Below are 26,959 nucleotides of genomic sequence, written 5' to 3' on the forward strand. Positions count from 1 at the left end.
GAAAAAAAGAACAACTCAAAATTATTATGCCACACCAAATTTTTATGAAAGTTAGAATCTAAATTTTATTAAGCAAATGTGTTGGGCATATCTGACTTGTTTTCCTTCAACAATAAAGTATGTCTGAATTTAGCAGTAAAGCTTTGCTTCAGTTACTGTTCTAAAACACTTATGACTGTTGAAACCATTTCAATATGTCTACTTCTCATAGTTTCCTGCTAGCTAGAGATGCAGAAAACAAATTTTCAGAATTTTTAATGATTGTTTTTTTGTGTGTTTGTGTGTGCTAGCCAACTTCTGAACAAGGTGAAAGCAATTGAAACATTGTTAGAGAGACAAAGGAGCAATATAATGCAACCATTTCACTAGAGAATTTTCAGAAACAGAAAATAGATGTTTTTCCTCAAGCTCTCCACTGTCTTATTTCATGTTATGCTAAATTGTCCTGCCAACAATCGAGTGACTCATTTTTACATAAGATGTTTGATTGACTATCCTCTTCTTTTTCTTGGCAATATTGTCAAAATACTTGGGTGGTATACTAACTTATTTACTTAAAAATTTATACATGTTTAAAAAGTAGTTCATAATTTTAACTGAAGTTTTTCATTTTATTTAGATCTCTATATTTTTTTTGTGTGTTTGTTTTTTAGATTGAGGAGGATACGTGGCAGAAATACTATCTGGAAGGAGTTGCAAATGAAATGTATACAGAATATCTGTCTAGTGCCTTTGTGGGTTTGTCCTTCCCTGCAGTTTGTGAGTAAGTTACTATTAAGCATAATTATTTACATGCTTTCAAGTGAAATCAGAGATTTCTACAGGAGACCTCACTTTGCTACAGTCCTAATGTTGCTACATCAGATGAAATCAAATAAAGTAAACATTAAAGCAATCACAGCATGTAAGTATTCCAAACATTATAATGCTGCTTTCTGAAGAGATTTGGAATTAAGTGATTGTAAATGAAACCACAAATGTTTTCAGTGTTGGACAAATTAATCAGCAATCCATTTAAATTATTTACTTGAGAGAGCTGTCCTATTGTTTCTTTTAATGAATCCCATTCTTTGAGTAGTGTTTGTCAGCATCGCTGTCTTGGCTTATGTCCCATTCCAAGAAAATCATTCATTAATTGAGACAGATTTAGTGCAGTCATATAAGCAATGTGGTGTCCAGAGCTTTGTAGCACTGGTTTCAATCAAACATGTAGTATATAACCATGGTCTAAGACTACAGTTTTAATTTTTGAGACTGAAAATACTTACATTTGTCTTACATTTTTTTCTGTGGAAGACACATTTGTATGCTTAAGGTTGTTCCAGTACGTACCATAGCCACAAGTATAGGACAGTTTAGTGCAGTCATGTTTTCTCTTCTATTTAATTAAAAGATAAAATATTGGAGATATTAACTCTGTGTTTGTCCAACATATTGTTGCAATGTTTATACATATGACCTATATTTCAATGTGGCATATTTTTATAACAGTGCTTGTTCACAGAAATAGATTTCACTTTTGTGTCAAGCTACTAAGACTTAGGCAAGACTCAACATTTGTCTGCATTCTCTCTCAGCTCCAGAACAGATTATTTCTTTTGTGGGAGTATTCAAAGAAGTAGAACTTTCTAGTCTGATGCCAAATTAAGCCCCTATCTATTGCAGAGTAAGACATCATGAATTCTCTGTCAGTGTTAAGTTCTTGGTTCTATATTTGAATTGTTTATTCAATTCATCTGAGAGGGTAAGTACATCTTAGGCACTTTTAGACTGTTAGGACATCCACACATCATATGCTCACTACAGTTTTTTGCCTCTCTGAAGCAGTGATATTGAATCGGTTTATAGCAGTTATTTTTTTTTTTTTTCCTGAACTCTGAATTTTATTCAGTGTTGCGGACATGTAGGATTCTAGACCCCACAAACTTGAGCTCAGCTCAGCTAACAGCCAAGTCAGACTCTGTCCTGACATTACTCTAAATAAAGCTTTCCCATCTTCTGTCTGTGAGTAAAATGAGATTTCATCTGAATCTGCCAGCGAAATCTTATATTTTACACTTTCCTTCAAACTCTCTCAGAAACTTTCCTCTGTCCCATCCCTGCAGAGGCCAGCCATCCCCTCTGTCCTCACTCAGCCAACATATGCATGCTAAATAGTCTTCTTAGGCACAATTGTGAGACAGCAAGAGCCAGCATGTGAAAACAGAGGTTGTAAGTCTTATTGTGCTCCCTACTGCCATGTCAGCTGTCTAGTCAGAAGTATGAAAAAGCTGCTTCAGTAAAGGTCAGCACAGAGGCCTGTAAACTCCCCGCACTTCTTTATTTCGTGTGTTTAAGTTACAGAGGTTTAAGTTTCCATTATAATTATACTATAATTGAAAGGTGCACCCTGGAAGAATCACGACCAATTTCATAGAACAGGAAGCAAGTAGTATGAAATTTGCATATTTCAATGATAAAATTGTAAAATCACTGGTTTCTGGTTATTGAAAAAAACATTGTGGGTTACTTTGATTGCTCTCACAGTACTTGTCAGCTTCAAGCAAATGTTGCTGTACTAACTTCACTCTCCAAGTTTATAAAGAATATCATACTTGTTTTAGTAAATTGCTACTAACAACTGAAAAAAGAAAAGTGTATTAATGTATAAGCATGCATTTTCCCATGTGCTGGTCAGTAATAGCTTCCAGTTATGCTGTTTCTCTGTCCTAGAAATTGATAAATGCTGATATACTATTAGTGTACTCTTGTTTTTGGCCAGTATACATACATATTTTGTGACTGCAATCAAAATATAACTAAATTTTAGCAAATATTTGAAAAATTTCCTCAAGACATCCACTTCTATGGTCAAATGCAATTTTATGTTTTGAATTATGACATTTGTTATTATACCTTAAGTAGATTTAGTAATGCAGTAGTGCTGCTTAGGATGTGTTCTCAAGTTGTCAGTTTATAGTACTTATGAAGAAGCATTTATTATCTTCAAAACAGAAAGACTTTAATATATGAGCTATATATGTTACTGAAGACTGGGTAATCATCTGAGTGAATGCAAATTCTCAGCCATGTCTATTTATACAATGTCAGTTGTGAAAAAGGTCTGACTCTTGGCCTCTTGTCTTCCTGCAGACTGGTGTTTGCGAAACTAAAGCTCTTAATGATAGCCATAGAATACAAGTCGGAAAAAAGAGAAAGCAGGTATGTCCAAGACTACAAATTCTGAAGTAAGAATGCACTGTCAAGAATTTTGCCTGCTTATTTTTAAGAATAAACATAGATGTCCTTATACGTTTGATACGTTTCAGAGTATAATTATCATGCCATCACATTACACCATTTTATGTAGCGCTGAAAGGCTTTTATTTCTGCTCTGTTTTTCCTCACCCAAATCAATTTAAGTTACAATACTTAGTATAAGGTAGGGGTACAGTGTTATGTGTCCACTTCCAGAAGTGCAGTTCATTTTTATTTAAAAAAAACATACCTTACTCAATGTTTTTTGTTTATACTCTGTCAGCTTTAAGTGACAGTTCAACAATTTACTGAAAATAGAAAAGTGGAAAGCAGGTGTGGTATCTCTAGTCATTATGGTAATGTTTATTTCTCAAAATAAACATTTATAAAATAATTTAATGTAAATCAGTTTGGAAGAGCCAGTCTTCATAGGATACAGGATATATGGAAATATAGAATAAACATTTATATGGTATCAGTTCCAACAAAGGATGTATATATGAATACCATCAGGTAACTCAAAGTTACATGTGGTTTTGAAATTGCCAAATGATTGACACCTTTTTTATCTGAAAATAAATTTCCTGATTATAAATCAGTATAAATTCGTGGACAGAAAGTGTTTCTTCTTTTTGTACAAAAATTCTTAAGAATTTATTTGTATACTGGAGTCAAGTTTCAATCAGGTTGTCAATCAGTGCATTTACACAACATTCCTTTTTGTGTAACAAAAATATCATAAATGTGCTGTGCGACATGCAGAGGGGCATATAACAAAAATCTAGTAATTCTGACTTTGATCTGAATTTTGTTTTCCCTGTCAAAAGTGACATTTGTAAGTGTTGCACTAAATCTGGAGCTATATATACTACAACATCATAAATTTTTGCCACCAATTACCTAAACCTTTGAGGGCAATTGTTTTTCCTCCAAGAAGAATCAGTTCTATTATTTGAGTTCATGCCATGATTCCTGAGGTTTTGAAAGTATATTCCTTTATAAATGCCTATAAAAACTATGTGGGACACTTGACACAGAAATCAAATATTGCAACTATTAATGATGGTACTTCCATGGCCTATACTTGATTTTGCTTAATTCCTTCCTGTGGGGTAAGTGATATATGAACTGGTGTGTGTGATACTGGATTTTACTTTTGTCCACGTTATTTTTTTATTTATTTTTTTTTTTTGCAATAACAGATTTTTTTTAATGTTTTCCAGCTCACCTAGCTTATCTTAAAACAAATACTTTTCCATTCAGTTACTACATTCTGCTGCATTTGCTAATGTAAAGAATACGAGTAAATGTTATTTTTACCTAAAAATTTAATATAAATTTTGTAGGAAAAAAAAAAAAAAGGAATGCATTAGTAACAACAGTGGTACGTTAGCATATTTTATGATTACAATATTTAGAAAATACTTGGTTTCCTTTGGCTCTCTCTGACAACTATTGCCCAACTTTGGGTTGTCATTACTTTGCTTGTCATTTAGTTACATAAGTGCTAATATTACAGTCTTTTTCAATAATAACAGATAACTCATGGCTTCCATATCATTATTTGAACTAACTTCAGTGAGAGTTGTTTTTAGTTCTTAATCACAAGGTGATGCAGAGGGTTCCACAAAAAGTAAAACAGTGTGATCCAATCATATATTTCCTGTTACTTAAGTCCACAGAGGTAAAAGTTCACAGTGAATTAGTTTGGTAGAAAAGAAATTGCAGTAAGCTTTACTAATGGAGGGATGTTAACAGTTGGATTTTACAAACATATATATAACAGAAGGAAAGCAGGTAAACTAAATAGTCACATCATTTTATTAGTTAGTAGTAACTTCTGACTTCAGTAGCAGTGATAATTTTATAGTCACTCTTCAGTGAATCGGATTACTACCTGCAGGATAATTTTACTGTTCTACTTGTCCCTGTGTTCTTCAACAAATGTGTTGAGTTGAGTACATATGTCTGGCTTTATGAACTGGAGCCTCTTAATCTAACCAGAAAGGTAATAGAACAAATCTTTTTCTCACTTCTTATGTTTATTTACATTTCCTTGCATTCTTAAATGATGAAGAATTAAGACAAAAAGTAGGATAACATGGTTTACAAGTGCAAATGGTCTTTGAACATGATAAATTTATCATTTACCAATTATTTTTGTTGATATTGTCTTTGGACATACTTTACCCTACTTCACATCTTCATTTCTTCATTGATAATCCATAAATGTGAAGAGAGAATTAATTATGATAACATTCATTCTATCAGGAGGGTGATCAACAGAAGATATGTACTGGTATATTTTATGAGATTCATATTTTTTAAAAATACTGAGAAATTTACAAAGTTCACAACAATAATTACTATAAATAAAAGAAATAGTATCAAGGTGGCACCTTTGTAGTAAAAGCTGTTGTTTTCTGCTACAGCTGAAGTAAGTGTAGGATGAGAGAAGTTTCAAATCATTCCTTCTGCCAACTCAATGAGAAGATCTTACACCACTTTGATTTTTGTGACTGGTTTTAAGGCATAATATATATAAATATAAAATACATATAGTATATTGAAGTAAACTATATATCTGATTAGTTTCGTCTGCTTTCATCACTTTGCAATGACATCTAAAGCAACCACAAAGTGAACTGTGAAAGGTGTGCAGCTCTCACAAGTGGTAGTTTAAGGTCATTACAGACTTCCCAATTCCCTGTTAAAATGTTCACCTCGTTGTTAAGAAAAAATTCCAGTATCATTTTGAGTGGGTGGCAGAATTTTCACTATTTTAGTATCTTCTTTAAATTCTTTAAAAGATTGTTTACTTATGAAGTTATGATGTTTTTGGTTTATTTTTTTTCAGTCAGTCTCCTTGATTCTGGCTTTCTAAAACTTTATGCTAATTCTACCATAGGGAATTTGAGGTCAGTAGTCATTTGAAATCATCAGAAATCTACCCAAGTTAATATTAGTATCCCAGCTAGCACTAGCTGAGCTTCCTGCTCAATTTTTTTTTCATTTTTTCCTACAATTCCTACTAAAGCTACATAAAGATGTATTAGATTGTTCATTGTAAACAAGTTATGATTTTAAAAGATTGCTTAAAAGCAGAGTGTGAAAGTGCTCTGAAGTAAAATGAGCTTTGCAAGTCCTGATACAGGTAATGTATTCTTAGATATGATAAATATGGAGTCAAATAATAGCCGAAATATGGCCTAATTTTTATTTATACAATTGTTTCTCATCAGGATACTTAAAAGATTAATTATAGCTATACTTAAATTTATTTACATCTACATTTGTGTAATTAATAATGTTTGAATTACTGCTCAGTTATCACAGAAACCTCTCAGCGTACAAAATGTGACGGACTTTAGTGGGTTTCTGACCAGCTACTGAAGTCTGCACTTTAGTTGTTCTGGATCAAAGTATGAGTTAGCCATTCCTCCATCACTAATATTATAACTTCCTTCGTCTCTGCAAGTATTATGATTATAATTGTTATTAAGAAAAAGCATTTTGTTAGTAAATTGTTTATGTACCCCGTGTAAGCCAAATACTTAAAATTCTTAGTTCATTTACTGGAAGGTTTTATTTCACCTGTAGAAAAAATGCTGAAGGAATATGGGGAACATCAACCTGAGTGTGTCCTAGCAGAGTTTACTTAATGGATAGCAAAAAATATCAATTTTAAATGCAGATGTTCAAACTCCTCATCTAAAATCCCTTGTAGTGATATTTTTTGCTTCATTTTTCCTTGTATTTTTTTCCACATAAGCAAGAAGGAAAGCCTAACCTGGATTCTTCCCTTTTGCACCTTCTGTTTACTCCTTTTGTTAAATTTTCTCTCTGTCTGTCCACATATTTGTCCTCATTCTCAGCAGAAAAACCTTTGAGCCTTTGAGACTTTTATATAAAGGTTTTTTTTGCTTTTGCTTTAATGTTAGTTGATTTCCTATCAAAGTGTTTGATTTGCAATTTTTTCTTGTCGTTTGCAGAAGCCGAAAGCGGTATGCCCTCTTCGTTACCTTTCCTTCCAACCTCAATCCTACCTCCACTCCTTCTAACTTCAGGACTAATTCCTTGCCAAGAACACAGGAAGATAACATCTTTGTCTATCTTTCTCTGTATATGCACACATATATATACATATATATATATTCATTTGTCTATGTGTGTATATATATATATTTATATGTGTGTATATTTATATATGAGCCCCCAATCTCAAAAAGGAGACAGGATAGCATTTTGTCTCTCTGTTGGTTCTTGTGACTCATGCACTAACTTCTTTGCAGGAAATATAAAATACAACAGTATATGTTTTAGGCTTTTATTTTTGTCCCCTTAAGGAATCATTGGTGTATTAGACTGCTACATTTGAAAAATAGACTTTACTGTTAACACCTCCTTTTTTTTCATTTGTACTGTATCATGACGATGTAGTTTTCGTCTTTACCAGCCCTTGTGCTGACAATCGTATCCATATTCATAAGTTCATTGATGTCCTTCTTCCCCTAGTCTTCCTTCTCGTCTGAGAGTACAGTGGTTCATTTTCTCTTGTAGTCTCACCTTCCATTAACAACAACCTAATGCCTGATTCTTTGCATTGCTGATCCCGTTTTGAGCCCAGTTAATCGTAATACAGTACTCATTAAATTTGTTGTACTGTTCCTATGAAAGTACCATGGATATTTTGTGCTGTACATCACATTCATTTTAATGACATTTATTAAGATTATTTATGAATATACTACTCAATTTTTTTTTAAGATTTTTTTTGGGGGGGGATGGCATGTGTATCATTTTCTTTTGCTACCATGCTGAGAGCCCTTCTCCATTCAACATTCTGTCCTGCTGCTATTGGTTTTAATGGAATCAAGAAGGCATGCTTTTCCATATCTTCTCATCTCTTCTCCTCCTTCTCTTCTCCTCATCTTTTTTTCCGTCACTCCCATTTGTTTTTCTAATTGCTTAGAGCAATCTGTTTGTTTTGCTTTTCAGAAACCCATTCTCATTTTTCAGACATTTTAATTTCCTTCTTCATCATATTCCCTAATGTTTACTTTCCATGTCTGTTTTGTTGCGTGTGCTGTGTGTTATGTTTAATTTTTAGTCTTATTCTCCTGTGGTTTCTAAGTAGATGTGTGAAAAGAGAGGTGGCTTCCTGTCAGTTTGGCATTATTGATATGATCCAACTGCAGAGAAGTTACTGCAACACTTAGCATCTTCAAGGATCTGCAGTTGTTGCACCTCTACTTCGCTTCTTGCTTTTAAGTATATATTATCTTGTGGTTAAGGCATGTGAACGCTGGCATGATGAACAATATGAAGAAGTGTTGTACAAAGTAAAGTTGCTTGCTCCCAGAATAAACTGTATTGTGCTGCTTTACTGTATTGATAATCAATCACTTCTGGAACCAGAAGGAATAACTTAACTATTTAAAGTATACTGAACTCACCAGCACCATTGAACTAGTTTGGATTATTCCCCAGTAAAAACACCTTACATCCATGATTTAGTAGATACTATTGTGAAGGACTTAACTCCTGGGAGCAACCTTTTTTTGTATGCTTGTAGTAATTAAGGTTAATATACTGTAGCATGTAATGTGCCGTGTCTTTTGCCTTGTATGCTTTTTAGTGTCTTACTGGATTTCTCTGTGTAGAACGATATGAATCTGAATTAATGTCGATGATAGAGCCCAGAAGAAAGAAGCAATACTCATGAGTTACATGCAGTGTGAAGCTGGTATGCACGCAACTCCCACTATGGGATTTGTGCACCTACCCTCACACTCCACTTAGAATCATTCCCAGAAAATACACATCACTTAAGGCTAATTTGTAATTTTAAGTCTGTAGTGTGAATAACATGGCACAGTTTAAAAGGCCATTAGGCTAATAATGGTGCATTTCATCTGGGCATGGCATGGAACAAGAAAAATAGCTGTCTTTATTTAACATATTTATTTAATAGCTTTATTCAGTAATATCAAATAGTCTTGTTTTAGTTACTCTATTAACAACGAGTCATTATTTATATTTCTGATTAATATATGATATTGTTACTATTTTAGTCACATGGGGAATGGTACAGTACATCTACCACAAGGTTTAAAAATAAGTTTTTACAAATTTTGTCATTTCTTTAATCAAAATTTTGCCATTTTTGTTTCATTTAATTCAACAATTAATTTTTTATTTTTTCCTTTTTTTTCTTTTTTCCTTTTTTCTTTTTCCTTTTTTTTCTTTTTCCTTCAAGATAAAAATAGCATTTAAAAGGGTATCTGCAAATCAGGAAAAAAAAAAAATAAGGAAATGCCACTCAATCAGACAGGTTTCCTTGATGAAGGGATGAGTTGTTCAATTGATCCCTGATGCTGGCATTCATCTCACCTATATTTATCAGTGTAGATCTAATTAATTACTTTTAGTTATTCAGACTTCAGTTCTTGAAAGCAGCTTCTATTCTAAAACAGATGAGGTGAATCCCATTCTCAGTGCTGTCTAAATCGTTATCCTGAAAGTAAGAACAAAAAGAGCAGTAAATAACAGCAAGTTGCTGACAAGGGAAATTCCCAGCCTTAACAATATATAAAAATGAGACATTACTTTGTCATGTACTTATCTCCACAACTAGGGGAATATATATCTGTGCACATTTTCATGAACTGCTTTAACAGATATGAGCATCTCTACATAACTGAAGAATGCATTCTTCTTGGTAGGCTTTAAAACATGTTTTATTTTTATTTGCTCCTTTTCCCCCCTATGATTAAGTCTTTTAATTCAAAACATTTCGCTTACTGTACATATTACTGTGAGTGTTTATCAGAGCATAACTTTAGTTATGCTTCAACTATGATACCCCAGTTCTCCTAGAAATAATTCAATTGCTGCTTTAATAAGCAGCATATTTAATAAATCCATATATACTCAGTAGAAATTGCTCATGACTGTGATCTGGTTAAGTACCAGTGTGTGCCTATAAAACAAAAGTATTTGGAGCCTTTCTTGTAGTTCATTGTCAATTCAGCAATGGAGCAAATAAATTTTTAATTTTGACCAAAGTCTTTGATGCTTGGGTCATACTGCATTAACTGCAATCACGTCTATATTTTGTGGCTATTAATACAATGTATTTGTGAAAAATACTACGAATGACATAAAAGATCTGACAAAAAAAAGTCTATACTGACCCACCTGAATTGATTTCATGTGTCCCAGGAAATCTTGAGATGCAAAAGCGTGCTCACACTACATTTGCAACTTAAATCACTTCTGTTTTAAGATTATGTTCACTGCCTTTTAAAAGACCTGCTTATTATCTTGTCAATCTTGAAGTTCTGGAAGTTCTGACTATGTAAAGAAATGTGTTCATCTGTTTTCACTGAAAAGCTAGTAGTTAGATTGCCTCCTGGATTTACCTGGGCTGATGGCTTTATATGTCGGCAATTCCTTTTTTTTTTTTTTCCCCTTGGTAGTGTCCAAGTAGACCCATTTAAGCACATCTAATCTGCCTCATTGGCAGCCTGCTAAGCTGTCCCTGGAACAGCCAGAAAGCTTTTACTTAGTATATTGACTCAAGTGACAAAACTTTGTCCAAGAAATCTAATTTTTCCGATGTATTTGTGACTTCAGTGACTTATTTCATTTGAACAAATGATTTTTTGTTTTAGTTTTGTGTTTTGTTTGATCGTTCTGTTTTACTTTGTTTTCTGTCAGCTTTATTTCATTTTAAAACCTGAGAAATTGCATTTAAAAAAACCCTTTAAATAAATTTTTTGTTTTGCAAGCAAAACCAGTAAGCCCAATAAACTAAGAAATGAAAAAGATGTGAACTTCAGCTGTTCAGTATTAATGCATATCCACTTACCTGTGTGCATTATACTGTAGACATCATTTAAATCATCGTATTTTATTTTTGCAATACTACTGAAATGTGCTGTGGAGCTGCTTTCTGCGGTGATGCATTCAATTTTTCTTTAGTTCACTCCTTTTAAACAATTGCAAAGTTTGAAAATGTGAATGAAGGAAGAGAAAGGATATCTGGGTAAACACTTTATTTGAGAACTGGTTTCTGTTCCTGCCATAGGAAAACTGTGTGACAATTTAAACAAAACTTTTTACAGGTGATCTCTGATAACTTTGGGAACGAATTGCTGAGGATTTCTACTTGCAGCAGAAGTCCCAAGAAACTGTATAAAGAGATATACAGTGCTAAATATTAATATAAACAAGTTGTAGACATCCTAAATAAATAAATATTTTACCTCATATTGACTCAATTGAATCATTAGTAATTCATCTGTAGAATGGAGTAACACTTTATCTTACTGTGATTTTCAAAGACCAAGTTTAAAAAAATACAGAAAGAGAGAACTTTTGACAAACTGTTTTAAATTTTATCAAGTCAAAGCTTAGTTACATTACACAATAGCAAAAGGTATTGGAAAATATATCTCTCTCTGTATATGGATATATAGCTTTGTACTTTGCAAATTACCTTAGCTAATATCTAGAGTTAAATCTTCATGAAAATAAAAATATTTCATAAGGAGATACAGAATCTCACTTCTTGATAGCAGTTCATAATTTCCTTCATCATACTTAATTGAGGCTATTTTGTCAGTGAGGTTGTTCTTCTTTTGTTCCATGCCTACATAGCAGCGTCTAAAATTTTTTAAATTCATTTTATGTTTTTTCAGCTATCGTGACTGGTTGTCTTGTACCATTCCCCTTGAGTGTATGTGTGTATTTATTATTTTAAACAATAACATTTATGTCCAGATAGGGGTCCCATTAACATTCCATATCACTAGAAAATTGGCAAAAAGTTGCATAAAAGGGTTTACCTTCATGAGTGGCTTTTTGTATTGTTATTGAGTGGTGGTTGTTTGTTCTTTTCACTTTATCTTGAATTGACAGAGCAAGAGATCTAAAAACTCAGCTTCACACATCATGTTTCTGAGAGGCTTTGTTGATTTTGTATAATCCATACTTAATGCAAAAACATAAGAATACATATGTAAACAGTTAATGTGATTCTGGGAGAAGGCATGTGAATGTCTCAAAGTTTTTGTAAAAATGATGGCATGTAAAAACTGTAATTTGATTGGAAATTTCAAGGAGAAATGGCTTAAAATTTCCTTGCAGCCTTTCATAACTAGTGGGTCCCCTATAGTAGAATAAAATAAAGCTAGTTTTGAACATTACGTTAAAAGTAATTAAAATTTATTATTTTGTTTTTGCTTTTGTTTCACTGAGCAGTATATTAATCAATCCCGGAAACCATGTCAAGATTCAAGAAGGTACCTTAGGATTCTTCATTGCAAGTGATGCCAAAGAAGTAAAAAGGTAATTCGTGTATTTCTATCTTCAAATTTAAACATACAGTATTTAATTTTTTTATTTGTTTTGTTTTCCTTTACGTGTAAACACGTGAACTGATTTTCACTGTAATATGTTGAAAGGTATTCATGGAAAACTGAGTTGACAAACTAATGAAACTACCTTTCCCTGAGATCATGCATGCAAATTTCTTAACTATAATTTCAAATGTCAAGGAAATAAAATAATTTTACAAGTATGTGAAGAAAATAAGAGGTTATTTTTCAGAATTTTACTAGAAAATATAACATATTGATCTATTTTTTTCTGTAAATTAATTAGTGAAATTGCTCTGGGATAAAACTGGCTTGACAGTTTTGTCCAAGTTTCAGGTTTGAAATAGTTCTTATTTGTATGCAATCTCTTAAATACTTGATTTGAGCAAGTTAGTGTATTTATTTGCTAACTGCATTAGCAAATTAATATTTATGACCTTTTAATTTTTCTTTACTGAAACTATATATTCTATGTCCCCATAAAAATAAATACAAATAAAACTGTTTGAAATATACTGCAACCATTAAGGACAGCTTCATTGGTTCACTGTGGTTAGATGTACTACAGTTGCATTAGATTGATGAGAGTTTTATGGTTTTGTATTCAGTGTCAAACATTTTTATTCTGGTTTGTTAGGGTATAAAATGCTTGGAAGGAATAAAACAGCAATGTGAGAAAGTAGTGTTTGAAATAATTCTTTTATGTCCCTTGAATTAAAAATAATAATAATTATTATAATATTTAAATGATGACATTTAATTAGTCCTAAACTTATGTGAAAAGTAATATTTAAGTAATGCATGTTTGTTATAAGTATATAAAGAATGCCAAAACATCACAATCATGAAATTGCTGAGAATTTGAAAGATATTTTTATTGAAACAGTTAATATAGTTTTTGTTTAGCCAAAGCACAAATAAGAGCACAGTAATACTTCTATCCTCTGTAGCTGTTCTATGCAAAGCAAGTCATTATCAGATATGCTTCAACTAACAAACCCAATTATGAAAAGTGTTGATTACACTCTTTTGAGCTGTGAATCAGTCAGAAAGAATGTTCTGAAGTTGAGGTCTTTGAGAAGGAAAGAAAGTGAAAAGGATAATAAGTGTAACATGATGAAAACAAGTAAGTCAAACGCCTGAAATTCAAATTATCATGGATTTTTAAAATATGCTAATGGCTAAATTTCAGGTATAACATGATAGCTTACAGTGAATTTGTATTGAGATGCATGCAAAGGGAGAAGGTTGGGAAAGATACGTATGGGTGGGGAGGGATGGGTTGGTTGGGGATAAATCATACATCTGACATATTGTCACATCGATCACTTCACAATCTTTCATTTTATCTAAGATGCTTTTCAACTTGTGACTGGGCTGAAAAACTGGCCCAGGGTGCTAGATGGTGTTTCCAAAAGAAAATATCTGGTATATCTGATAAGAACAGAAAATTAATTAAATATGTATATACAATTATATATATATTTGTATGTATCTGTATATATATATATATGTATGTATGTATATGTGTGTGTATATATACATATACACACAAACATTCTTGGCAAAATTCATTGGATGTTCCATTTTTCTAAGATGAAAGACAACTGCAAAGATATACTCTGTCATAATTATCATCTGTTCTCCCAATTACGTTTCAAGTATATTAAAAGAAATACTAATTTGGAGTCTTATGTTTGAATTTCATGGTCTTGAAGCAAATATTTCCTACTTTAAATATCTAAATAGTTTCAAAGATTAAAGGAAATTAGTACTGGCATGTTTCATTAATGTGATACTGCAACAAGAAGAAATGTGGGACTAATTTCATTTGTATGTATTAAGAAATGTGTCAGTTTTTCCATTCTGTCTCTTCAGGGCATTTTTTTACTGCAAGGCCTGCCATGATGACATCACAGATCCCAAAAGGATAAAAAAGTGTGGCTGCAAACGGCGTAAGTAATATTTCTATCACTCCCTTCTCCTTCTCATTAACTATTTAGTATTGAAGAACAAATTACACTCAGTTAAATGTTTCACACAATGGTGCAGAAAAGTTTAAAAGTAAATTCACAGCAATATAAGTGCAATTTACATTTTGTAATTATTCTTATTAAATTTCATACCATTTACACATGTTTCTTCATTAAAAAATCTGTTAGGTCCAAAGCTAACAAAACTTAAACAGTTCATCTAGCTAGATATAATTGTGGAAGTTTCTGAGTTAAAAATGAGCTAACTGAAATTCTGCTCTCGTTCATATCATGAAATACAGTAATTCCAATAGTTTTCTGTAAAGAGCTTTTGTTTTTTCTTGCTGAATATTATTCTGTACAAGAATAGCATAGAATCATAGAACGGGCTGGGTTGAAAAGGACCACAATGATCATTGAGTTTCAACCCCCCTGCTATTTGCGGAGTCACCAACCACTAGACCAGGCTGCCCGGAGCCACATCCAGCCTGGCCTTGAATCCCTCCAGGGATGGGGCATCCACAACCTCCTTGGGCAGCCTGTTCCAGTGTGTCACCACCCTCTGTGAGAAGAACTTCCTCCTAATATCTAACCTAAACCGTAGCTATTGAACTAGGCTATTACTGAAATAAATCATCAGTTCCTCCGGAGAAAGGGATTGTCTGGAAAAAATTAAAGATTGGTGCCTTTAACATATTCTTTCAATAGATTCCATAGCTGAAATGCTAGCATTTGGTTTAGTTGCATTCTTAGGTCTGCTGTTTAAATTCTTTGGAAAATTGTGTGTAAAGAACTAATTGAGTTTGTAAATTGAGATCAGATTTTGGATCTCTACTTTTATAAATATATATAAACTATTATTTCATTTAGATATACTTTTTGAAGATATTTGGCAGGAACTGTCATAACCACATTTTAGACATAGTTATGCGTGATCCATGAATATTTGTAATATTGAAATCAAAAGGATTTAGAAATCCTTCTCCCAGTGGGTGCACAAATATTTATGTGCATTCCATTCCATCTTGCTGTGGAGAAGCTGTCACTACAAACTGACTAGGTAAATTGAAACATCTCAGAAGAGTTTGATTGAACCTATCCTTCCAGTACTTTTAAGAGGAAAGAAACCTGCCATATTTGTTCATTCAGTGAGCTTATTCAGTGAGCATCATCATTGTACTGTTTTGGAAGAAGCCAATAAGGCTTCTAAGCTGGACCTTATCTAAATTTAAGGAACAGCTGAAATAGATGAATTCTATGGATTTTAAAAAGAAAATCATATGTCATGAGTTTTTAAGAAGCTCCTCTAAAAAAAAATCAAAGCAAACAAAACAAAAAAAAAACAACCCCCAAAAAAACAAACCAAACCAGAGAACTGTGAAAGAAAGTAGTGTAATTGAGAGAAAACAGCTGAGGCCTTTATGGAAAATGGAAATTTCCTCCCGGTAGCTTCAAGAAGAATAAAGCACATGGAAAGCATGCCTGGTGTGGAAGGAGTGTATGTATTGCCTAACATACTGGAAAAAAATTTGCCTAACATATTGTTCAAGAACAGTTTATCCATGTGAAAATGTGATCTTTGAACTGCTGCCAGAGCAAATGAGAATGCTGAGCAAGTTCTGGTAAAGCAAGTTTCAGATTCCTCAGGGTGACAGTAACTTCAAAAGCCAATCTCTCTTCCCTCCCTCCCTCCCCCCCATTCACACAACACTTAAGAAGGAATATGTTACCTGTTTGCCCAATTCTTAACAAACAAACAAAAAGCAACTTCTTTAATTCTATGCTCTTCTCTACTCCTTCACATTGTGTATGCTTTTCAAACGTGCTGTTTCAAAGAGAAAAATCTGAAAATTTGGTGTTTAATGGGAGATCTACACGTTGCAAGAAGGTAGGAATCAGGAATTCATGGTATACGTGGCAAAAGCATGAACAGAAACATAACCTTAGTACTAGGAAACCAGGGAGAAAATGGGGCATCCTGTGACCCTGCCAGGGCAATAGATGCATTACCAACAGCAGGCCCATGGAGAGGTGATAGTGACAACTTCTATGTAAGGCAGTGTGGAATGTCCCAAAAGGGACAGTTGGTCCAACAGACGGAGATACTGCTCAGATGTAGAAACAAAATGATGGATTTACTGAGGCTGAGGAAGGAGACTGTCAGAGCTGCTGCAGTGAGGCCTAAGCATTAAGGAGGGAATCCTCTCAGAAAGGTGAAAAAGAAACAAAAGACAGCAAAATATTGGTTTTCCCTTTAATCGCTCTCCTTTTTTCCCATCTGACCACCCCATCTCTACCCCCACACACGCATATGGTTAGAGGCACTATAATTGCGAACAGCTTCCTCTTCACACAGGGTTCACAACTACTAGGAATAATGCAGTTTCTTTGCTTTTAAAGTTCTGTCAGTCAGCAAATAAATAAATAAATAAATAAATGAAAAAATTTCAACAGAATTTTGTAATTTTGGATCACTAATTCCAGTGACAGTCTCAAGATCCCTTTTATGGGACTGGGTATATATTTTTAAAAGGTAAGTCTTAAGGTAAAGACTATTATTCACATTAAATGCCTTAGTTTTAGCTTTTAAATCACTTACCACTTTTGAAAATCTTAATTGTGTTATCCATCTGCAAATTACACAAACGTTTTGGTCTTAAACTGCAAGCTAACCATAACAAAACATACACTAATAAATACTTTCTCCATTGAATTAGGAAACTGTCAACTGATCCATCAACAGTTAAGCTAACAACTTGATTTTTAAAGACAGCAAAAATAATGATATGCAAATATGTGGTCCTATATAGGTATATGTATTTTAATTAATGAGCACTTCGTGACAGATGAATGTGGAAAACATGTAAGATGAAATGAAGGGGGCTGCTTGTAAATATTGGCACTTCCAGGTGAATTGAATGTGGAAGATTATCTTCTTTAAATTGAAATCTTACTTTTTGTAGCTTTAATTAATGTAGCTTCCTGTGACACTGGAAGACCACATTTTTAGTAATGCATCTCAGGTTGCACATCTTTTTAGAACTATCTGAACATTAACTTTTGATATTGTTGGGGTCTAAACGTGAGTTTGACCTACATAGCTATTTGTCCAAACCCGTTAGGCCTAATATTAATAATTCAGAGAAGTTCAATACGTTTCCATAAGGCCACAGATAATTAATGTAACCTTGCTTTCCTTTTGCAGTTTCTGCCACCCTTCTTTCTCCTTACGTATCCCACTCCCTGAATAATATATGAATGCTGATGTCATGTCCAGATAAATGTTTGCGTGGAAATTTTATTCACAGATTGTTAACATATTTTTTTAATGCTTTTCTCATTCCTATGGCATTTAACTGTAGATTTTTCAGCAAGGGGCCAAATACATGTATAAATTTATATCAAATGCAGCTACGTTGGGATGAAATCTCTGAACTGGATGACCTACTCCTCCTGTTTCTTTCATTCTGTGCAACTGTGGTCTAATTCTGTATATATTTTTTCCAGTGACAGCGCTTGCTGTGAACAATGAGGGTTGAACCCCAGAAGGGACATATCATGTGTAGATTGATGTGTTTGAAGGAATTTCTTATAATCTATGATAATTGACAAACTTTTGATTTATTTTTCCTCTTGCTGCCTTGGAACACGGCCCCTACTATATTTTAACTGCACACTGATAGTGATCTATTGTGAGTAAAAATGGGTTCCCTGTAGCCCAGAGTACGGTCCAACCTGTCTTTCTCTAGCAGAAAGTATTTTTGTTCAGTATTTTGGTTATTTTCTTTATTTATGTTGCATGTAGCAGTGACGTCATACCCACAAGTTTCTCATCGTTTCCACCCACGGAGATTAGGGTGACGTTGAAGAAAATACAGCAGTTTTCCCCTCTTCCACTTTTTGCTCCTTTTTTCCACAACTTTGTCTTTTATCCCTATTTGAAGGGGAGATCTTGGCAGTGACATTTCTGAGAAATGATCCTAGAGATATTTCATGAATTTTCAGAGCTATTGGTTAGGCTGGGGTAATTAGCACTATAGCATTGTTTGCCTGATTAAGCCAAATTCATTGTCAGATCTGTGTTCAGTTTTTTTGTACTTGGTTTCCATTGCATACCTCACAAGGGACAGAACAGCAGTCTTCTACTGTCCTTATTTAACTCCTTTTTCCCCACTGTCAAAAACAAAGGTGTGGGGGGGAAGAAGCCAGACAATGAATTAAATGTGTGTTTTACTTCGAATATGTAAGGATACAGCTTTCATCAATAGCAAACAAGCTACAGTGATCATTCTCCCCAGCTATAACAGTTTTGCTTGTTATGAAAATAATTACATTGGTAGAGGCACACTGTCTTTTCAGGACCTAAGCTGTAAAATTTTACATTATTACTATTATATATAGAATATGAAGTTTATAGATTATTTCACATCAATCTAAATCTGACCACTTCAAAGTGCTCAGAACCTGTGGAGGCTATCACCAGCCACTTTTAGTGTGTACAGTCAAGATAATTTAAATAAACACAGCATTTTGGACATGGAAAGAGTTAAACTTTCTAGAAAGACAACTATGAAAAATATACTGGTTGTATTGCAGTTTTAGAATTATAGGGTTTGTTCTTTCAAACAGCAGGAGGGATCAAGTATTTCATAGGTGCAATAAAGCATTCACTATCAGATAGAAGCTGGTATTTATACCATACAAATGCAGCTATTCTAAATAAGTGAAGCTATGAGACTTTTCACCATTTTACCAGACATTATGAATTTATTTTCTGATAACACTTCAGATCTGAATCCAGACTGTGGTATTTTTTCACCTCTCAGCTGTACACACCATAGGATCTTGCAAAGAATCCAGAAGAATTTGATACTCCTGGAGTTGCATGATATATTGTCAGCCATCTTGTAATTATGGTGGCCTGTGTGATAGTTAGCATTACTTTGTTCTTTTTTGTTTGTTTTGATGTCATTGCTACAGTAAAGAAATGAGATCTCCCCCCTCCCCACACTGTAGTAGAAATTATTTATACACAGAACAGAAGTTTCTCAAAAAAGTTACTGTCTGCCAGTAGAATGACACAGCAGAAAGCTGGGAAACACACACACACACACACACTCTATCAAGGCAGGACAGGAGAATAAGAGTTTACAAACTAGAAAGAAACTAATTTATTTGAATGAATGAATCTGTAGATGTAAAGGCAAAACACTCGAAGTAATTTCGATCTATTTATTTCAATGTATTAATTTTAAATACATTTTTGTATTGAGCCCTTTTTGGACCCACATAAACTAGTAGAAATAGCAATAAACAAATAAAAGAGCTCTTTTTGCTAAAAAATAAAAATTAAAAAAAGTATTGTAAAAAAAGCAATTGCAGAAATCGATAAAAATGAAAAAGAAGTCAGAGCTTCTGTCTGCTCAGAAATGCAGCTCACTCTGAGAGTATGCTGGCTTAGAGACTTGAACGTAATAAAGATAAGTTCACAGTGATATTAAAATGAGTTGGTCTATAAATACAACATTACTTCTCCTAGCTACTAAAGAGGGCAGAATGTCCTCTGTACAGTTTTGAGGAAGAACAGTGACATCACAAGCAACTGACAAATTGCCTTTGATTGCAAAAAAAAAAATTGCAAGATAATGAAAAAGCTGAGTTGGTGGTATTGAAGTTGTTCTTTAAAAATTAAATAATGAAGAGATAGCTTTGCCTGATGTGTTAAGAGAAAATAAATTGTGAAAAATAATTTAAGAAATGCTGCTGTATTTTTCAGTAAAGAGATTGTGCTAAGGGAAATTTTTTAAAGATTTATCTCTTGATGCTAACCAGCATCCTTAAAAGTCATCAAATCAGTCCAGTCTTCCTTTAATACTGCTGATATTTTACTCTTAGTGTGGATAATGAGAACTTGCAGAATTGAAATGACATTGTATACATTTCAATTCTTAAGTGTAATGGAACCGTTTTTGAACCATTTGCTGGTCAAGAAAGCTCCAGTTTTCTTCTTAACCAGCTGTTGTTTCAAAGAGAACCACTAGATGTCCTCCTAGATTTACTTTTTGTTACCGTTGAGCTCACAAGGAAAATTGCTATACTGATGGGTGGAATATTAGAATTGAATAGACTGTACAATTCAAACAATTAATAATAATAATAATAATAATCAGCAAAGATGAAGGGATACTTCGTTCTGCTTTATTTTTATTTATTTTTTATTTTTTATTTTTTTTTAACAAAGGAGCTGTTTCTTGATATACTAGGAAGATATTAACCTGCAGCTTCCTTTGCTTATTTTTGCAACTAGACATGTTTCCCACTACTGTTTGTGAACTCTAAGTTGCACATCAGACCCAGACAATCTAGAAAAGTTGACTAGGTTCCTCTGAGTTTTTGAGATTGGAAAACAAGATATTTCTAGAAGTGTATCTAAGCCATGTTTCTTCCTTATTGGAATGATAGGACATTATCTTTTGAGAAAAAAAATGCAACAAAAAGTTTTTCATGTATTTCTTTGTTTTTATAAATAACTAACAGTTATTGCTATTGTTTTGATCTTAACAACTCAGAAAATTACTCTGATCCATATAGGCCTTGTTTTATCAGTAAATCATTTAAGTAGTCTAATTTCTGTGTCCATGATTACTTCCCCTGATATTTTCACAAATGATAGGGAATTGTGATCAGTACTAAGTAGAAGGATCTGTTCTTCCTTTTTATCCATTTATTGCTCAATTGGAAATAGGGAAGTAATTTACTTTATGTCCCAACTTACATTTTTACTAGTTGCACATAACAGTTCTATTCAATCTCCGTAACATTTCTATGAATAGAAATGAGATGATTCTTACGCAGGTGCTACAAGTGTCAAATGAATTTAACACCCGGAGGCTGTTCTTAAGGTCCCCCTGTCTCTTTGATGGTACCCATTTTTTGTTAATTTTTATGGAAGTTTAATAGGAATGGTATGTGTGTGGCTTGAACCATTTGAAATCATTTCTGTCTTGTCTTTGATCTTGTCACTACTCATCTCTAACAATAATAGCCCATGTTTTGTTTTATTTAAAAGAAAATAAATATTGTATTTGGTGTGAATGTAACAATGACTGTTTAAAATGAATGAAGAGTAACAGCATGTTTTTTTTTACAAAATGTATTGCTCTGATATGCAATTGCTTATATACTGGTTGAAAGCCTTATGGCAAGTCATATCTGCTACTTATATTTCCAGGTCCAAGCCTGTTTCCTGCATGTTAATGATGTGAAATATTAAAATGATGCATGATCTCCAGAACAACTGACAATAATAGTTAAAAACAGTCCCTGAAAGGGCATTACTTTTGAGAAGTGCCATGGATTCCCTCCCCAATTGAACAGATGGGCTTAAATTTCCAACTTCATTGGTTTAAGTCTGATGAAAATGGTACAAAAAGTTTTCTTTCCCAATCTCATTTGCCATCAAGGATGATTGTTTTTTTTTTAATTTTAATAAATATGACCTTTTCTATTATTGACTGTTGATAAGTTATGGATTCAAGTAAACGAAAACCAGGGACTGTTACTAACCAATAGCATAGCAGCTGAGAATATCTGGTCAGTGTGTTTTGCTTACAGCATTTGATTAAAAATGTCTTTCAAAACAGCTGTAATTAAAACAAAATGGGCCTTCCTTTTCCCTCACCTACTGTTAGTATATCTCGTAAATGCTCTTTATTTTTCTTTTGTTTCCTTAAAATGAAAATAATAAAAACACTCCCATATTTCTGGTAACATTTTTTCTCTGCCCAACTTTTCAGTTTTAAAGAATATGTTGGGAAAAGTTAGAGAGAGGGAAACTATGGGAAAACAAATGCTGTTTTGAATTTTCTGTGTAGTTTGATTGTGAATGCATCAAAAGCTGCGGTGGAAATCTTACTAAAAGCCAAGCTCTGAGAAATGATGTACCATGCAATGAACAAGCCTGATAATGCATGATGACTTTTTGAACAGCTCTAAGATAACTCTACTAGGATGCTGAAAAAACATGACAGTAGTCATGTGAGCAAAGTTTTAGGGGAATGGAGTCGCTGCTGAAGAGATCACTCATTCATCTCCCTCAATGCCTGTTTTCCACAATCATAATGTTACCCTTGCTTGACAAATATACTGTATGGCAAGTCATCAAGGCCTTAGAACAGGACTTGACCCATTTGAACAATTACAATCTCTCTTCCCTGGTGATTGTAGCATTAAAAAACTGGGAAAAAGGAAAGGAAAAAAAAAGAAGAAACGAATAAAAATCCGATATTGCTACCATTATGCAATCTTAAACTGAAGGCACAGGCCAGAGAAACATTACCTTTTACTTTTAAGGTTTTCTTTTTGCCTGTTGGTGCTTCTTTTTTTTATTTTGTTTTTATTTTGTTTTGTTTTTTGTTTTTGTTTTTAAGCATAATTTGAGTCAGTTCAATCTAAACCATTACCAAAAGTGTTGGTTCAATGCAACATGTGAAGCAATTTAAGTGGCCTTTGCAGTTCTTCAGACTTAAATTTACTTGAGACTGAGGTAACATATGCATTTGTATGAAGATAATTACATGACAGCATTTTTATAAAACAGAATGCTGTATACTTCTAGAAATACATAACAAGGAGAATATCCTTTCTGTGACTAAAGGACATAAACTGTCTATTCCAACCTGGAAATCCATTTGGAATCAGTGCCTAAATATATGTCCAGTTATTTGATTCTCAATCTACTCTTCTTGGGTTATACAAACTCAGTAACTGCTGGAGCAGAAAGCATGCCGGTGATTGGATTGGTTCAGCATGTTTCAGTGTACCAATGCTCTGTGTGCTTTTGGTGATGCCTTATTTGTGAACTGATTTTAATGTCAAACATATTTGCCATTATTAGTTGTGTCACTTATATCAGCAAATTTTGGTATTCTGTCTAAAGTTAATTTGGATTCCTGAAGATCCAATGCAAATGAAATCAAATTTTCAGAAAATTGTATGCACATCTTGTAACTCTCCAGTAATGTGTAATTTATTGCAATAAAGGAGTTCCTTGGCACAGTTTAATGCAAAGCAATTATTAGCATGTTTGAGGATAAATATATATGTGTGTATATGTATGTATGTATGTATGTGTATACATGTATATGTGTGTGTGTAAGAATGTGTATGTGTGTTTTTGTGTGTGTATACATGCATATTCATATATATATATATACACATATATATGAAAGTTTTCAACTTCTATATGAAGCAGAGTTGGCCAAAAACAGCTAATGAATTATCAACTTTGTGTTTGTTTCATTTTATCCCAGCGGTATTAATTGTGCCAAGAGAAGAATATATTCTTAGGATTTTCTGCTTATACTATGCTCTATTTTGATCCAAACACTTGACTGTAATCAGTAATTCTTCCCTATGTCTGTGGTCACCCTATGAGACTGAAGAGAAATAAAGAACAATTTATCTTTAGCCCTACTTTTAATGTATAGCCAAAGTGTTATCAATAATCTCATTGCATTTTTTTTTTCCTGGGTCAAGACTGTTAACATAAACTAAGGCCTGTATTAAATCCCTTAAATTACCTTCCAGTTGCCTTGTTATATATATAACCTTGCCATTAACCTGCTGCTCTTCCTCTCCTCCCATCCAACACATGATTATAGCCAAGATGTCCATCTACAAGAGAATGAAACTGGCATGTTGTTTTGATTGCGGACGCTCTGAGCGTGACTGCTCTTGCATGTCAGGCAGTGTACATAGTAACATGGACACCCTTGAGAGAGCCTTCCCACTTTCTTCTGTCTCTGTTAATGATTGCTCCACCAGTTTACGTGCCTGTAAGTTTTAACACCAACACATGCTGTTCCATGTCTGTGGTGTCTGTGGTATCATCCCCGTCTTGTGTCGTACATTGTAGTTCTGTGAGTTTTATTGGGCTGATGCTTTTTAAAAAATTCAAAACCAAATTTTAATACAGCTCTATATTTATATTTCTGTTTCTATTTATTTTTAATATGAAATATGTAATTTGTTATTTTGCTTTTTGTGCTCTTTATGAAGCATGCTCTTGCAATAGCTTGCAGGACCTTAGTAGTGCAGTTTGGTGATATCTTTTTAATTTAATTCACACAATATAAATTTTAATTATTAACCATTATGTGTGTTACTGGAGGAACAGGTCTGTGTCTAAATCTGTGATGTGCTAAGTGGGCAAATGCAATAGTATAGTCAGTATAGGAGTATACAATAGTCAGTGAATAAATGTACAGGATACAACTTAACAGCTTAGCTGTAGTAGCTGACATTCTAGTTTAGACTGCTCACCATTATCTTTAATTAGGTTTGTATCTCTTTATGATTAATAAAGCAGGATCTTCCATCTAATATTGACGCTACAGATACCTTAGTAAAATTTATTTACATTTTGTAGGACTCACCTGATGGAAACTTTGTAATGCAAATGTCTGAAATTAGCAGCAAAATCTGTCTTGCAGGACAGTATCATTCTGGAATATGCTCCAAAAGCTCTTTTGAAAAACTAGAGTTAGAGGGGGGAAAGAGAGAAATTAGAACTCTGCGTAGCCATTAATTCTTCAGGTAAGCCATAGGGATTCTAGAGCTTCCTTTATCTGTGTGATGTCAACTATTGAGAAAGATAATTAAACAGTGATTTTTCTCACTCTCCTATCCTTTTCAGACACCCATTACAGGCAGAACTATATCTTGGGATTTGTTTGTTTTGCTTTCTCTAACCAAATGCAAAGTAAAACTGACAAGTTATTCAGAAAGAATTTTAGGAGTTTGGATGAGAAATCATGTCCACTTTACATTACAAGTCATTACAAATTCCACTATTAAGAACATTGCGTAGTTAGTTAGATTATGCATCTAGTTGCCTTTTGATGCCTTAAGTTTATTGCAATGTGTAGTCCATGTGGTGAATGATTTTGCTGTAGCTATTTTGACATTTAAATATTTTTTCAGAGAGAGATGTGGTGTATATACCAATACTATGATCTTTGTTATCATTTTTATGTCTGAAGACTGCATCAATTACATTGATTATAATAGAATTTCATAGGAATTTTGGCAGAAATCTTCTCTGTTTATGTGTACAAGCACTGTGAATGTCATTTTTATCTACTTGGTGGCAGTTCTCTAAGGGAGATTGACCACTTGAAATTATTATTCCAAGTTATAGGAGTTTTTTTATCCTTTAGAGAGCCCTGTATTAAGAGTAAAACACAGAAAATCATACTTGTTTGTTAAGAACAGTGACTGTGAAACTTTCCTGGATTGAGACTTTGTGCAGGCAGTGTTACTTCTATGATCTAACAGCCTCTGTAACAGTGTCTGGTATTGTTTGCATTTGGACTAGTACGGAGATTAAGTGGTTGGGTCCCAGTGTGAGTGTTAACAGCTACCAGATGGGGATAAATGAGTAAGTGCCCTACAGATAAGTGAAATTTCTGCCATTAACACTGTTTGGCAGGAAAAAAAAAAGCAACAAAAAGCACAACATAATTTGTTGTGAATTCAAAATGACTTTTGAATTCACTTAAGACTTTTGAATTCACTTAAGGCAGTAAAAGTAAACATTTTTTATTTTGTTGCTAGCTGGGCCAAAAACCTCCACTGCATGGTATTATTGCCATCAAAAACAGTGCTGTCAGGAAGCATGCTAAATCTATGTAATATTTTGACAACTTTGAGGATTTTTACCATCCTATCTTTCAAGGGCCTTTTCCCCCCTTCATCACTCCATCAAATCAGAAGAGAATTCACTCTTCCCCTTTTGAGACTAGTCACCCTTGACTGTTAATAATAAGTTCAAAAATCAATACCAATTCATGCTCTTTATAAGCCAGCAGAAGCCTTTCTTTTCCAATTAAAAAGTATATATACACATACAAAATTTCACTGGCATGGCTTCAACAGAAATCACTGTGTTTTCTTTGCAGTGCACAGGGGTTGTATGATGCCCATCTTGACAGAGCTAGTTAACTCAAAGAGTGGTGGTGAGAGTCAGCTTTTCATTAAATATGAGCAGATGTGAAATGTAGAGTGTTTGACAATTAGAAATGGCAGCAGCATGGCCCCAGAATCAAAGTGAGGTCAGATTGGTGGATCAGATTACCTCTCTTACATTCTTTAGTTGTTCTGAAAATCATTTTAAATTAGTGTCAGTGGAGCCATGATGGGTTTTGCCCTTTGTCTTTTATGCTAGGACTGTATTGTTTCCCCAGACACTCATTAAAGGTCATTATACTATTACAGGGCTTGCTTTGGTCGTGGTGCCCCAGTTGAGTTGATTTGCTTCTACAATCACTTAATGCATTTCTCCCTCTCCTTTTTTTTTTTTTTTTT

General features: G+C 33.5%; 1 protein-coding gene across 13 annotated transcripts in view; it reads left to right on the forward strand.

Annotated features, from left to right (window-relative positions):
• Positions 1 to 26,959, forward strand: part of KCNMA1 (potassium calcium-activated channel subfamily M alpha 1) — a 445,366-nt gene that overhangs the window by 327,435 nt on the left and 90,972 nt on the right. For 8 of the 13 annotated variants that reach the window (XM_019617570.2, XM_019617571.2, XM_010714349.3 and 5 more), the window contains 4 exons: positions 654 to 763; positions 3,133 to 3,201; positions 12,505 to 12,591; positions 14,499 to 14,575. In XM_019617570.2, the coding sequence (XP_019473115.1) occupies positions 654 to 763; positions 3,133 to 3,201; positions 12,505 to 12,591; positions 14,499 to 14,575 (343 nt within the window). Of the gene's footprint in view, positions 1 to 653; positions 764 to 3,132; positions 3,202 to 12,504; positions 12,592 to 14,498; positions 14,576 to 18,276; positions 18,286 to 24,255; positions 24,430 to 26,959 lie in introns of all 13 variants that reach the window. The other 5 variants (XM_019617572.2, XM_010714353.3, XM_010714354.3 and 2 more) reach the window with 2 other exon arrangements.

This window comes from Meleagris gallopavo, chromosome 8 (assembly GCF_000146605.3).
Source record: "Meleagris gallopavo isolate NT-WF06-2002-E0010 breed Aviagen turkey brand Nicholas breeding stock chromosome 8, Turkey_5.1, whole genome shotgun sequence".
In the NCBI taxonomy this organism is placed as follows: domain Eukaryota; kingdom Metazoa; phylum Chordata; class Aves; order Galliformes; family Phasianidae; genus Meleagris; species Meleagris gallopavo.